Here is a 15,077-nt window from a genome sequence, read left to right on the forward strand (position 1 = left end):
ACAGTTCTTATAAATGTAGTGATCACTTAGTCTCTACTCTCGCCTGAATGCTGTATGGCTGCTTTATTGTATTTATAATGCAATAATGTTCAACATATTCTAAAATAGTTGTGATTATTTTAACTTAGGTTAGTTGCCTTGAAGAAATGAAGAACAATAATGGTCTAATTCAATTTAAATAGATAAAAAAACAGAAGCAAAAAGTGTGTGCAGCATATCAGCCACCACATATCAGATCTCCAGGGCCTAGCCAATGAGAACTTTAATCACAAGCTTCTATCAGAAACTTTCTGACAGAACCGCAACAAACTGTTAGGTCTGCACACATCAAGCACCTGATCCTTTCCATTAGTTTGGGTGGACTTAGAATGAAGATACAAGTCAAAGCTATGGTGTGAAAAATTGCCATAAACCCAATTTTCTAGGGAATCTGCAGCAATACAGTAGTAACTCTACGTCATTTCTGTGGACATGTCTATTACGAGTAGTTAAGAGGGAAACTGGGCAACTCTAGCTTCAGTCCCAGCACCCATTGTTGACTAATGCAAGCCTTTCATCAGCTCACCATAAAGGTAGGTTAAGGAGGTACCTGTTTGGCCATCCTGCCCACCCCGGTTGCTTTTTGGAAGGGTGAAGCCAACAGAACCCAAGATAATGAGGAGGGCAGTAATATGAGGTAGGTTGGCTACATGCCCTACATCCAAAGGTGCCTCCAAGTACTTGTTGGTGGGTAAATGTTGTTATCTGCCCACACTACATGACCACTCAAGTTGTGACAGAATAGCAGTTAGCCAAATTAAATAACACCATTTTCAACAATAAAGAGCAGCATCACATAAACAAAACAAAATGTTTTATTGGCCAATCATAGGGCACCAAAAATTCCCACTCAGCCCCCAAGTGAGGCACATAACCAATCCCATGACCATGATTTCCAGACCAGACGTAGCAAATGCAGTGGGAATCTAAGTAGTAATGGTAGCTCTCCCACTGAGGAGGACTGGACTGTTGTGAAAAGAATTATTAGATACTTAAAGGGAACCATGGATTGTATACTTAAACTGCCAACAACTATCCAAAACTTCTAGGTTACACAGATGCTCTCTGCACCAGAGACAGAAAGGATTACAAATCAACAGGTAGATTTCTCTTTATGTTTGGAAATGGTCCTGTTTCCTGGGCCAGTTGTAAACACTGATCTGTAGTTTTGTCTTCCACAAAATCAGAATACATAGCTACAATTGAGGCATGTAGACAACTGGTCTGGATTGAGCAACTGGCCAACTAACTATGGGCTTTAGGTTGTTTGTCCAGTTTCTCCAGGCCCTCCAGCTCTTTTGGGACTACAATTTCCATCATCCCTAGCTAACAGGACCAGTGGTAAGGGATGATGGGAATTGTAGTTCCAAAACAGCTGGAGGGCCAAGTTTGGCCATGCCTGATTTAGGAGAACCAAAGCTGTTTGAAATTAGTATCTCAAAGTGGGATTTTATTTTTCCAAGAATCAAACACATTGGGGTAAAATACCACTATGTGTGTGAGGTAATACAAGATGGACTTGTTGAGTTGGCATATTGTCAAACCAAAGAGATGACAGCCAACATTATCATCAAGCCACTCCGAAGAGACAGTTGTGAGAACCTTCAAGCCAAGATTCTGGGTGGTTTATTAGTATTGCATGCAATTGTTTATATTTGCCTGAGAAGAGGTTTGTGGGAAATTCAGCATCATATTAACCAGCATGCTCAGCTCTAGTTAATGCATGAAGGGGTTAAAACCACAGAGTAAGCTGTTTTACTGAACTCAGCTAGGTTGTGCCCCCTTACCTCTGGTGATGAACAGGTAGGAAATTTATTTGTTCACTTTCTTTCCTCTGTTTGTTCTCTTCCACCATGTGAACCAACCAGATAGGGCACCTCAACTTGATTGCTCCAAGCTCAGACCGAGTGTTACGAAACTTCTTACCATATTTTGTAACCCAATTTTTCTGCCCATGAATCTGTCCTTTGAAAGTCTGTAAATAACAACCATTTTTACTTACCAAACTGTATAAAGCAAAAGTGCTACAAATGACTTAAAACAGGATATTTAAAAGGTCTATAAGCATATATTCTTATGCTTCACTTTGCTGCATGTTTGTGTTTTAAAACCTCTGCTGGGGATCTTTCTTACTGCTGAGTATTCTGCCTCATGTTTGGATCTAGGAATCCAATGGATTCTCCTTCATTTAACCAATCATAAACCGACACAATCAACCAACTATCTTGAGTAAGTGTCCTGATCATACCTAGAACAATGAGAATGAGCAACTGGATTTTGGGTTTTTTATTGGCAAAGCACTTAATTGCATCAGCTTATAAAGTGCAAGTGATATACACAGCACTCCCTACTAACTACAGTTGTATCTTGGTTGCCGAACACCTTGGAACTCGTACGTATTGGCTACTGAACAATCGAAAACCAGAAGTGAGTGTTCCACTTTTCAAACAATTTTCCGAAGCTGAACATCCGGCACAGCTTCTGATTGGCTACAGGACGTTCCTGCAGCCAATCGGAAGCCATGCCTTTGTTTTCGAAAGGTTCTGGGAGTTGAACGGACTCCTGGAATGCATTCTGTTCGAGAACCAAGGTACCTGGTTAGGCAACTTACCAGCAGACCTGTGCTCCATCTTCAACAGCTGGAGCAACACTGTGGCCCTGCCCACCTGCTTTCTTAAACCCCCTTGTCTAACATGGATTACACAAGCACCTGAAAGCTCATCAACAGCAGTTTCAGCTGTTCCCATCACCCCCTTGAGCATGGAGACAGCGGATTGGAGTGCTCAGAAAGGATCCCAAAGATACAACTCTCTCTGGGAGTGTTGCAGGCTCCTCAGCTGCCTCATGGAACCCCACAAATCATTGGTCCCCCCCCCTTGATTCTCTTCCTCCCCACATGCTTCCTTTGCCCACACATCCTCCCACTATTTAGGCATCAAAAACACTTTTTTTGTATTGTTGCCATAAGGAAAAGTATAGAGAAGCAACTATATCAGAACTACATGCAACTGTATCTCCTTGGGTGAAGTCTTACCAAAGTCTTTATTCAAAATGGCACCTGACACTCAAAAAATGGAGAAGAGCACCACCCACTCCTCGTGATCCTTTCTGCTAATTTGGGCAATGATATCTTGAGTAGAGTCTGAACGTATAGAGAGTAACTGCAGTGGGATAGGCATTCTAATATAAATTATGTTATTGTTAATGAAGGATGAATGACTTGCTTTTAGGTGTCAGCTTTCCTATTAGTGGTCACTCACATGTAGCACTGGGTGATGGTAATGAGTCAGGGAGGGCAGGTACACTTAACCAGCTGCTACTGCTGAGCAGTGTTCGAAAAAGAGGATGCCTTCCATGTTGTGTTGGTTTCTTCCTCCTTCCCTTTTCATTTTGTCTAGCTCAACCGAATGCAGCATCACACCATCTGCCTCTATCTTCTTCCTCAGGACCTCCCCAGCATAGAAGAAATGAGAAAGCGGGAGAGATGAATTATTTTCTCTTCTTTACAATTTTAGGGGAAGGAATGCACTTCTGTCTTCAAGTTTAGGCTACACATTTCCATTTCCTTGCTAAATCATTGAGAAATGAAGGATAAACCCTGGGATCGGATGTTGGGTTGCTTACTTGAATGAGCAAATAAAACATAGCTGCAAAAAGCTTCAGTGTACTGTGTGAAATTTATCAGTTTATTCTAAATTGTTCTGCAGTCATTGGCATGCAGGTATTAGACCATCTTCTGCATTGGACTGTTTTCAAGGAGCATCACTGTCAATTCGGAACGGTGCTAATCCCCCATCCTCTGTGATATCTCACATCATTTGCCTGTTCCCTAAACATATTGCAATCTTAAATACTGCTCATAACTCTTAACATTTAAAAAACTTTTTACCCATTTAGAACTTTAACATCATACTGAATCATATAAATGTTCCATGAAAAACAATCTGCCTCCAATCGTGCAAGGCATTCATTATTTTTAATGGGAATGTTCCCAGACTGTCATTTTGCTTGTCTGATAGCCACACTTTACTTGCATTTCAAATGGAAAGTATTAGAGTACATAATATAAGTGTTAGAGAAGTTGTGGTACTCTTGGACATGTTTCTTATTCCTAAAAAGGAAATGGCAGCTTTGGAGATTTACAAAGTGGTACTCCTAGTACAACCTATTAACAGACCACAAGAGTATTAATCTGATCCCTGTATCTTTTTTATGGGAATTCAGAATTACTCATTGCATTGCTTCTTTCTTGAAAATGTCTAAAACTCCCTAATGTTATCCCATTTCTCCCCTCTCTTTATTAATGTCTAATTTCACAATGTTTACAGAAACAGGTTTTCTTATTCATTTGTTGAGAAAAATTGTGTGCAGAAAGCTTCTAAAGAGCAGGAAGAGAGATATATTTTGAATGTGAAAAGGGCAAAAAGATTAGGGGCGGATCCAGTTAACCCAGATATGAGGGAAATCTGCACGCTTAGAGTTGCATATGCAGAAGAGGGCCTGGTGAGATCTGTGGCAGATTCAAATAGAGTGAAGCATGTGTCAGAGGTGAATTTACTGTATGTGAAACTATGGGTTGTGCCATGTGGTTCTTGGCTACATTAACTGTTTTTTACCAACAAAAAAAAGGATCTGGATTTCAGTTGGCATATATTAGTTTGTCAAAAACCATTTAGCCCTTATTTATTCATTATGAACAGTCACATAGAGAAAGTAAAAGATGCTTAGAAAATACAATTTCATATCTTCAACTTCAGAGAATAAAAGTGGTATAGGATAAATTGAAGCAATGGGGAGAGGCAGACATCTTATTTTTATCACACAATCAGTGCAGGAGGGCTTGTGTATAAGAGCAGTCTGTAAGTACCAGGGACATGGGTGGTGCTTTGGTCTACTGAGGCTCTTGAGATTGCCGATTTGAAGGTCGGTGGTTTGAATCTGTGTAATGGTGGTGAGCTCACATTGCTTTGGCTCAGCTTCTGCCAACCTAACAGTTCGAAAGCAAACCAGTGCAAGTAGATAAATAGGTACCACTGTGGCAGGAAGGTAAAAGGTGTTTCCACTCACTCTGGCTTCCGTCACGGTCATTTGTTGCACCAGAAGTGGTTTAGTCATGCTGACCACATGATCTGGAAAGCTGTCTGCAGACAAACGCCGGCTTCCTCGGCCTGAAGTGAGATGAGTGCCACACCCCATAGTCACCTTTGGCTGGACTTAACCATCCAGGGGTCCTTTACCTCTACCTTTTTACCTGTGAGTATCAGAAGAATCTGTCGATGAGGCTTTTAGCTCATTTCTCATTTGGTTTTGAATCCTGCAACAATTTTGGAACAGTGTATTTCTCACTTATAAATTTAATGATTAAAGGACATTTCCTTCAAAATCTGATATGCAAAATCTGATATGCAGGAAGAAGAGTTTTAGAAATAAATACTTGCATATACTGTACTTGCTTTTCACTAAAATCACTGACACTTAACAAAATAATTTTCCAAGTCACAGGCAAGATTTAGAAAATAATTTTTGTGATACAATTATTTAGGTATGATATATAGGTGTTTAATATGATTTAACCAGGTAGATCACATTCTAATTCCCAAACCAGTTTGATGACTCCAGAACTGGTGGATTTCCTTCAGAATACCCCTTCCCCAATATCCAGCACCTAGTTAGAACACAAGTCTTTGTTTAATTTGCCTGCTTTAGGGGAAACCCAGCCAGATGGGTAGGGTACTACTACTACTAAATTATTTATTATTTAGAAATGTAAATGTAAAGTATGCAAATATAATGATCCATTTTATGGCCATCTACTCCCTTTAAGTTCTTCAATGTATTTCTTTTTGTCTCCTAGGTCCTATTACAGAATATTAAGAAAGTAAGGAAATTAAAATGCCCAATTTGCATGACAATAGGTGGTAGTCTGCTGTTTTACTCAGAGTAGACCCATTGAAATGGATAAACATGACTACATTAGGTCCACTAGTTTCAATGGTTGTACTCTGAGCAAAGGTTAGTTGCCTGCTTACCCTGTGCTGTTTTTCTCTTTTCACGTCTTAATATACATGTAAAGAATTGGAAGAGAAAAATGAGCCAGGTGTATCATTCAAATCATCCAAATTTGGATACATGTGAGCAGTATATTTCCTTTCTTCTGAAGGAACTCTCATTTTAAATGTTGGTGCATTTGGTGAAAACAGCAAGGTAGTGAATTAAAATTATCTGAAGTGTGAAACATCCAGGACTTCTTCCAATTCCGGGGGGTGGGGGGCGGGCACACATTTTGTGGTAACTGTACAATCATGAATGTATGAATGCAGAACATGATAATGTTCATTATTTTAAGACACATCTATCTATCCCATCGTTCATGGTGAATGCAAGAAAAACATCTGATCACTAGAGGCTGCTGGGACACAGTGTAAGCAGTTAACTGCCTGGCCTTCTTACAGGATAAGGGTGCTCAGAAGTAAGAGACAGAGGGAAGGGCTCTCCTCATCCTATGGCCTCATTTGTTTGTTTTATTATTGTTTCCATCTCTCTCTCTCTCTCTCTCTCTCTTTTACACACACACACAAACACACAAACAAAAACAACAACAACAACAACAACTTGGATATCCTCAGTTCTACCTTACCCATGGGACACGGGTGGCGCTGTGGGTTAAACCACAGAACCTAGGACTTGCCGATCAGAAGGTCGGCGGTTTGAATCCCCGTGACGGGGTGAGCTCTTGTTGCTCGGTCCTTGCTCCTGTCAACCTAGCAGTTCGAAAGCACATCAAAGGGCAAGTAGATAAATAGGTACTGCTCCAGCAGAAGGTAAACAGCGTTTCCGTGCGCTGCTCTGGTTCGCTAGAAGTGGCTTAGTCATGCTGGCCACATGACCCGGAAGCTTTACGCCGGCTCCCTCGGCCAATAAAGTGAGATGAGCACCACAACCCGAGAGTCATCCGTGACTGGACCTAATGGTCCGGGGTCCCTTTACCTTTAGCTTACCCATATCCCACCTGTTTCCACAAAAACTCCCAACTCTAAGCCTTACCTAGATTTACATTCACCATTACTGTTCAGACCTTGTTACATAATTTTAACAGTTAAACATGCTTTGTGTCTATGTTTATATTTCTTTGTTTTCATCAACTTTTTCTGCTAACTCAAGATCTTATTGCATTTCTTCAAGAAAATTGTTTTCTTTTCCTTTCCTTTTAAAAAGCAGTTGCTAAATTTGCATTAATTACATTAGATTTTGGCATGTTGCTTTATATCAGTATACTCCGGGTAGGGACGCGGGCGGCACTTTGGTTTAAACCACTGAGCCTCTTGGGCTTGCCGATTGGAAGGTTGGCAATTCGAATCCCTGCAATGGGGTGAGCTCCCATTGCTTTGTCCTAGCTTCTGCCAATCTATCAGTTTGAAAGCACAGTGCAAGTAGATAAATAGGTACCGCTGCCTGTTTCTGTGCACTCTGGTACTCACCACGGTCCTCCATGTGCCATTCGTGGTTTAGTTATGCTGGCCACATGACCTGGAAAGCTGTCTGTGGACAAACACCAGCTCCCTTGGCATGAAAAGCAAGATGAGCATGCACCCCATAGTCATCTTTGACTGGATGTAACCTTCCAGGGGTCCTTTACCTTTACCTATTGTACTCCAGGTAGGAAGGGATCTCTCAACCCTCCATTTTTTCAAAATTACAGTGGTGCCTCGCAAGACGAAATTAATCCGTTCCGCGAGTCTCTTCGTCTAGCGGTTTTTTCGTCTTGCGAAGCAACCCTATTAGCGGATTAGCGGTTTAGCGGCTATTAAAGGCTTAGCGGCTATTAAAGGATTAGCGGATTAGCGGCTAAAAGGCTTTTAGCGGCTTAGAAAAAGGGGGGGAGCGAGAAAAAATCGGAACACTTGCAAGACGTTTTCGTCTTGCAAAGCAAGCCCATAGGGAAAATCGTCTTGCGAAGCAGCTCAAAAATGGAAGACCCTTTCGTCTAGCGGGTTTTCCGTCTTGCGAGGCATTCGTCTTGCGGGGCACCACTGTATCTGAGAAAACCCTTTACCCCCTCAAAGATCTCTTTTTGCTGTTCCCACAGAACTACCAGGTGACTGTTCTGCTGTTCTCCCCCACACACCTTAATGCTTTTTAAAAAATAATAATAATCATAGTATTGTGGATTTGAATACTGCACCTAAATTACAACTGCAAACAAAAACAACCAATTTCCATAATGATATTAATTATTCTAGTGTAAAAAGTCCAAATTTCATTTGGTATAATAGAAACTGAAGAAATTTTGAGGAGTTAAGAGTTTATTTGTTACTTTCTGGAATAACCTTCTTCATGATATTAGTGGAACACCACTCATTCCCAGCAACTGGTGATCGGAATTTGAAACCAGCATGGGTAGTAGCCATTGATAACCTTCTCTTCCATGTATTTGTCTAATACCCTTTTAAACACACCAAATCTGTGGCAGTAAGATCCATAATTTAAATATATTGTGAAAAAGCACTTCCGTCAAGGCCATATCCAACATTCTCTGACAGAGTTTAAAGGTACACAACAACAGAATCCTACACAGCAGTTGCACTAGCAGAGGCAGCAGCTGATTCTTGTTGTGCAGTCTGTTCCACAAGAACACCGGTAGTTGGTAACAACGTGAAACAAGTACAGTATACTGCTATCCTATTCTTGGCCTGTTTTCTAATAAGGTGAATAGAAGTCTGAGATACCAATCTTCATTGAGAAAATATCCCAAGGGAAATGATTATTTTCCCCATCTCGCCACCTCTGTTGCTTTATACCAGAAGAAGAGTTTTCTGTTGACTCATCTTGTTTTACCCTCAACTGATGTCCCAAAACATTTATCTGGTAAGCTCTGTATAGCTCTATACAGATAATCTGTATGCTCCATCAGCTCAGTAAGTTCCCTAAGGTATCTAAAGCATTTTTATCAGAGAAGCCAAGAGCAGGGATGATAGGAGGGTGGCCACAGGGTGAGTTTTCTGGTGGTTGGTGAAAAATATTAAATAAATTCACAGTTGTTGTCAACATGTTGAATGTTTCACTAGAAGGGCTGAGACTCTCTTCAATTTTCTAGCAGGAGCCTTAGCAAAGAGATATATTTTGGATATCCTTTCAGCTTTATTTATTTATTTGTAAAGTTTTGAATTGTATTATATACCATACTGAAATACTATTTTACTTTAATGAGGGGGATAATGGAAATCAAGGAAAATCTCTTACCTCTTAAATGCAAAACCTTCTCATATGGCCAAACTGTGGTTAATACGATAAAAAGAAAATAGTTTATGGAAACATAACCCTGCCATTTTTTTACTTCTTTCATAAAGGTGAATTCCTCTTTTCTTCTCCAAATGTGTTTTAGTATCTTATTAATAACCAGAGGTGAACATTTTTTCTTAAGATTTTCTCTTCAGAAAAAAATATATTCATATGTATTTGAAAAGATATATGTAAAAACAATTAAGATAACCCATGTTAACTTTAACTGTTGCTTTTTATAATAGCTATTAGTTTTCTGAAGCTATTCTGACATTGTTTTGTACAGGAGAGGCTATATAACACACAACAAGGTTTTGGAGTTTGCCAGTACTGTTTAATATAAAAACATACATACATTGAAAATATTGTATTTTAGACAATTAAGAGGTATCCAAACTTTTCTTTGACATGTGGAAAGATATATAGTTAACTTTGAAGACAGTGATCCCAGAAATATACATCCTTATTTTGGTATGCTTGCCACTAACTGAAGCCAGTTATAGAGATGAATGTAGAAGGTTTGCTTTCAGATGACTTTTAAAAGAGAAGACTTCTAAATCTGCTCATCAAGTTCTGGCCAGTTATATATTCTCAGATGTAATTCTAGATACTGCTGAAAAGGAAGTCTGCATATCTCTCTACATTCTATTTTAAAAGGTTGTTGAAACTCAAATGCTGTGAAAAGATGAAAGTGCATTGTTGTATTTAAGAGCAATGAATTAATGTTGTGGGCTTATGCCTGCTTAAATTTACACATGCCTGCAGTTTCACTGCGTACATCCCCTTGAGTGGGTTACTGCAGATGCTCAGATGAATGGAAATCATATGGGTATATTGTTTGGTGGCTTATGACACAGAGAAGTGGTAATGAGAGCAAGGAGAAACAAATTGCTCCTCTACAAGTTAGCTGTTGTAGTCCAGAAATAGCAGCATCCAGGGATACAATAACTCATGTATTTTGTGCAGCAGATGTTTCCTAATCTTGCATAAAATTATATTTAGGATATTTATAAATGAAAACTTGAATATATTAAGAGAGTATTTTAACCAAGAATGCTAACAAAAGCAACATTTTAATATTGCTTATGTTATGTAAGCACACTGGTACCTACATTCAGGTTTTATTCCTATGGAGTTTGGTTGAGTCTTCAGTTGACTATTCCTGCCCCACACCAAGAATAATATATATATATATATTGGAAGTTTCATTTCCTTTTCCTCCAAGAAATCCCTTTGTGTTGTTGTAAATACCACCATCTATATAATTTCTAATTGTGAAAAGCATGACAAATATTTACCCCAAATTTCATGCACAGTGGAATACTGAAATCTGTTGCGCTCAGCTAATTGATAGAGACCACAGAAATATACCACATGCTGGCAAGGAAGTAAAACATAGTAAATTCAGCAATTTTGTCTTGGAATGATCTATTAGGTTTTTGCTTTTTTTTTTACATACATAATAATATCCACTCTGCAGGTAAGTTTCCAGTATTTGGCTTTAATGTTAGCAAACATTTTAACAGGCAACAGGTATTTCTAGCAGAAATGCATTTGTGCATCTATTTGTAATTTCCAAGTTGTATTACAGATCGTTCATAGATACAGCGGAAGGAGGATGGCTGGATTTCCCAGTACTGCACAGGGTTGCTAAACAGACTCACTCCTGAATAAGAAGCCTTTTTGGTGTTGTATCCAGGAGGACAAAAATCATTGGGACCAACGGCAGCAATTTTATTGTTGTGAAGGTAGACCACCTGGAAAGTAGAAACATTGTAGAAGTGAGACAGGCTATTGTGTTGCAGAAACCTAACATGGGTCATTTATCATCATTTCTTACATCGATTTCCACATACGTAAGCCAAAATCATTTTTTAAAAATCATCCCTTGAGCAATCACTGTAACCAGAGTAGAAGAAACTTGCTCCCACTCATTATTAATACTTCACTCTGCCCACCGGGTAACACACTAAAGTTCCCTGCACATAGCTGTCAACTTTCAGATTTGAAAATAAGGGACCAGCAACCTCAAAAATAAGGGATCAGCAGCCTCACCTGTCCCGGGGACAGTCTACGGGATATCTAACAATCCGGGATAGCAGGGGGAAGCAGTGGGAAGCGGCGCTGGAATAAGGGAATTTCCCGCAAAAAAGGGGAAGGTTGACAGCTATGTCCCTGCATTGTGTTGACATCTTCATATATTTGTTGCCATCCTTGTGATACTACAGGAAGACCAGAAGGCAGAAGCTCTTTTGATCCTCTTATATACATTTCCAAAGCATATATAAGTCCTATGCAGGAGTTATTGTGCTTACACAATTGGGTTGTGAGGGGCATATGTCCCAGCCCCATTCTCCCAACTTTTCCTTTGATTGCATGCACTTAGAAGCTTCTTTGTGTCTGGGAACACTGATAATGCAGATGTTGTTATTGCAGGAAAACTTTTAAGTGTGTTCAACCAAACCTGCTTAAAAACTTTCTTCAGACCTTCCCACTCAGTTCGGGAATGTCAGCAATGGATCGGTTGGAGATGAGGATATTGGGAAGTGGGGACAGCATCCCCCTGCACCCATGGTTTAAGCACAATTACAATAGCACCAGAGTAGGGCTGTAGACTTGAACAACCCCAATTTATCACTGTTGAGGAATGCTCTCTGTTACACATGTGGAACAGTGAGTGACACTGAGAATAATGTGGCCAATCTCTGCTTGTCTGCTGCAGTCCCTGCTTTCCCCCCCTGGAGCGACTGGATTACAAAAAGACTATTGATATTGTTTTACAACAAATGAAAATAAGATACCTTGTAATGCAGATATTATCACTAGATCAGTAGCTAAGCAAAGTGGGTGGAAAAACATAAATGAAAATGGTTTTTTGTCCACCTGGTAATTAGTCTTATGTTATCTGTTATATATTAATTTATATATGCTTTTATTCCTATGATGGAAGTGCAAATAGCAAACATCAGGTTCCTAGGTGGTGTCCCACCCAGGTAGCTAGCAGACGCAGACTATCCTGTGTTAACTTCAGGAAGGTTACTATAACTTTCAGAAAGGTTGTTGGATAATGGCATTCAGACCAGTTGTTACATCCCTACATGCACCATTACTTCATATAATTAAAAAGGTTCATCAGAATGATATATTACAGCTAAGCATTTATGTATTAGTTAGTGAATGGAGGAAATGCAGTTTACTGCCCTATTAGATTTTCCAACATCTTTATTAGATGTAGGTACTACTGCCAGTCCTATATTGCCTGTGAGATATACAATAATTAGAAATGTTGTATATCTCAGTCTTATGGTATACTTTACCTGTACATATTTGTGTTCTCCAAGCCCAGGAGGTACTTTGGCAAGCTCATTGTGGTCTAAATGTAATTCTCTCAAATGTGGCACGTTAGCTAGAGAGCCATTATCCAGGCTAGCAATGTTATTGAAACTGAGACCAAGCCTGCAAGAGAAAAATATTGTGCAAGCTGTAGTGAAATAATAATAATAGATAATTGTTTCTGTAGATTCATCGCACATTAAACACCTTGTAAGTTATTATCTGTATTCTCTAGCCATGCCACAAAACAGGAAAATAGTGCACAAGTTGCAAGAGCCAGTGTGGTGTAGTGGTTAAGAGCAGTAGTCTCGTAATCTGGGGAACCGGGTTCGCGTCTCTGCTCCTCCACATGCAGCTGCTGGGTGACCTTGGGCCAGTCACACTTCTCTGAAGTCTCTCAGCCTCACTCACCTCACAGAGTGTTTGTTGTGGGGGAGGAAGGGAAAGGAGAATGTTAGCCGCTTTGAGACTCCTTAAAGGGAGTGAAAGGCGGGATATCAAATCCAAACTCTTCTTCTTCTTCTATACTAAAAAACATGTACTATAGTTACATTTAATTCTATTGCACATGGCCAGTTGTAGTCATGTATTGTGCCTACATAGGCTTATTACGAAGCTAATTTCACATCATACAATTATCACTATGTGCACAATATATCAAATTAATAACAAGGTAAAGGTAAAGGGACCCCTGACCGTTAGGTCCAGTTGCGGACGACTCTCTGTTTGCGGCGTTCATTTCGCTTTATTGGCCAAGGGAGCCGGCATACAGCTTCTGGGTCATGTGGCCAGCATGACTAAGCCGCTTCTGGCGAACCAGAGCAGCGCATGGAAATGCCATTTACCTTCCCGCTGGAACAATACCTATTTATCTACTTTCACTTTGACGTGCTTTCGAACTGCTAGGTTGGCAGGAGCAGGGACTGAGCAACGGGAGCTCACCCCATTACTGGGATTCAAACTGCCGACCTTCTGAGTGGCAAGCCCTAGTCTCAGTGGTATAACCCACAGCGCCACCCACGTCCTTTAGTAACATGGTACTTAGTACCATATTATTTTAAAGTTAGATTTTAGTACCAGATAAGATTGCAATATCTCTATACATATTGCTGCAGCTAGAGATACCTGTATAACAAGAATATCAATGCACGCCAAAGCAGGTGGGAGGTTGCTTTGTGTAGTGCAGCATAAAAAAATAGACTTATTTGTGGAAATTGGGAGAACCCAGCAATATAGATGTAATTTTTAAGAACTGGTTCTTTACACTTTGTTTTTGTGGTAGCATGTATACAACTCCAGGAAATATGTATTCCAGTCTCATATTAGACATTTACTCAATGAAGGTAGGGCAAACCACATTAGTATATGAAAATTGTTCATTTAGTATTTTTTAGCCTACCTTGAAGACTATTAAACACAGAAAGATGAAACAATTTAAAGCTAGAAAACTAGCTAATGTAAAATTCAATACATTTTCAGTAACGGCTTCTTTTCTTGCCAAAGTGCTTGGAATGATCCAACTCTAAACAGCCTGAAACTTGTTAACAGATGCAGTGAGCTGTGGCTGTTGAAGGTTTAGGCTACCAGTTTTGCATAATGCTGGGCATTTTTATAAAATAATAATTACTTAGCCAAATTGGTGAGTCCTTTTAGGCTGTCTGCATCAACTTTGTTGATTTTGTTGCCATCAAGGTGAAGTTCTGTCAGAGATGTGGGAAGACCTGCAATAAAAGATGGAGAACATGTGTTGCAAAGACCCGTGAAAGGTAGACTGTATACAAAAACACATTGCACACAAAGCTCCTGTGGGAGTCAGTGGTCACTTCATTTCAGGGGTGATGAGGCATGTTTGGCCTTTACTATAAAGCGTGTTCTCCTTCATAGAGAGGACGTGTTGCAGTGGGGTCTGACAGGCCACCCCTCTGTTGTTGGGCGGGATAGTATGGCTGAACATCCGCAGTGATTGGGCGGTTGGGTTACTGGGCAAATTTTGCTGTTGCCATTTAGGGGGACAGACTAAAGGTAATAAAATCAAGTCATGCAGCACTGACTGGGCTCTATAGCTGCGTGCATCGTTCACTTATATGGGAAGGAGTAAATGTGCACTTTCTGGTTCATTTAGGGCTGCCATACGTCCAGGATTTCAGAGTGTCCTAGTTTTTACTTTTTGAAATATGGCAACCCTAGGTTCATTATGAAGGAAGAATCTGAATTTGCTCGCTGTCCAAGAAGGTCCTAGCTGCCTTGTTTATCAAGCTTTTTCTTCTCTGTATAGCTACTTTTTAGACTCTCTTTTTTGGTCTTGCTAGAATGTGACAATGTGGTTTTCAGATAGACAGACTGCTAATTAGTTGGAGATTTATAAATGAAAAATAGAGTGGTACAAGATATGGATGGATCACTATCATTATAATATTTTGCAATTG

General features: G+C 39.9%; 1 protein-coding gene and 1 long non-coding RNA gene across 7 annotated transcripts in view; one reads left to right on the forward strand and one right to left on the reverse strand.

The window, feature by feature from the left end:
* The window catches only part of LOC309542303, a 220,030-nt gene that overhangs the window by 33,020 nt on the left and 171,933 nt on the right, over positions 1-15,077 (forward strand). The window lies entirely within an intron of this gene.
* DCN (decorin) overlaps positions 9,631-15,077 on the reverse strand; it is a 29,897-nt gene continuing 24,450 nt past the window's right edge. Inside the window, exons 6-8 of the mRNA XM_082238630.1 lie at positions 14,279-14,372; positions 12,636-12,774; positions 9,631-11,075 (exon numbers count right to left, since the gene is read on the reverse strand). Of these exons, the coding sequence (XP_082094756.1) occupies positions 10,881-11,075; positions 12,636-12,774; positions 14,279-14,372 (428 nt within the window). The 3' untranslated portion in view covers positions 9,631-10,880. The remainder of the gene's footprint in view (positions 11,076-12,635; positions 12,775-14,278; positions 14,373-15,077) is intronic.

The sequence above is a fragment of the Podarcis vaucheri genome, assembly GCF_965113315.1.
Source record: "Podarcis vaucheri genome assembly, chromosome: 10".
Taxonomy (NCBI): domain Eukaryota; kingdom Metazoa; phylum Chordata; class Lepidosauria; order Squamata; family Lacertidae; genus Podarcis; species Podarcis vaucheri.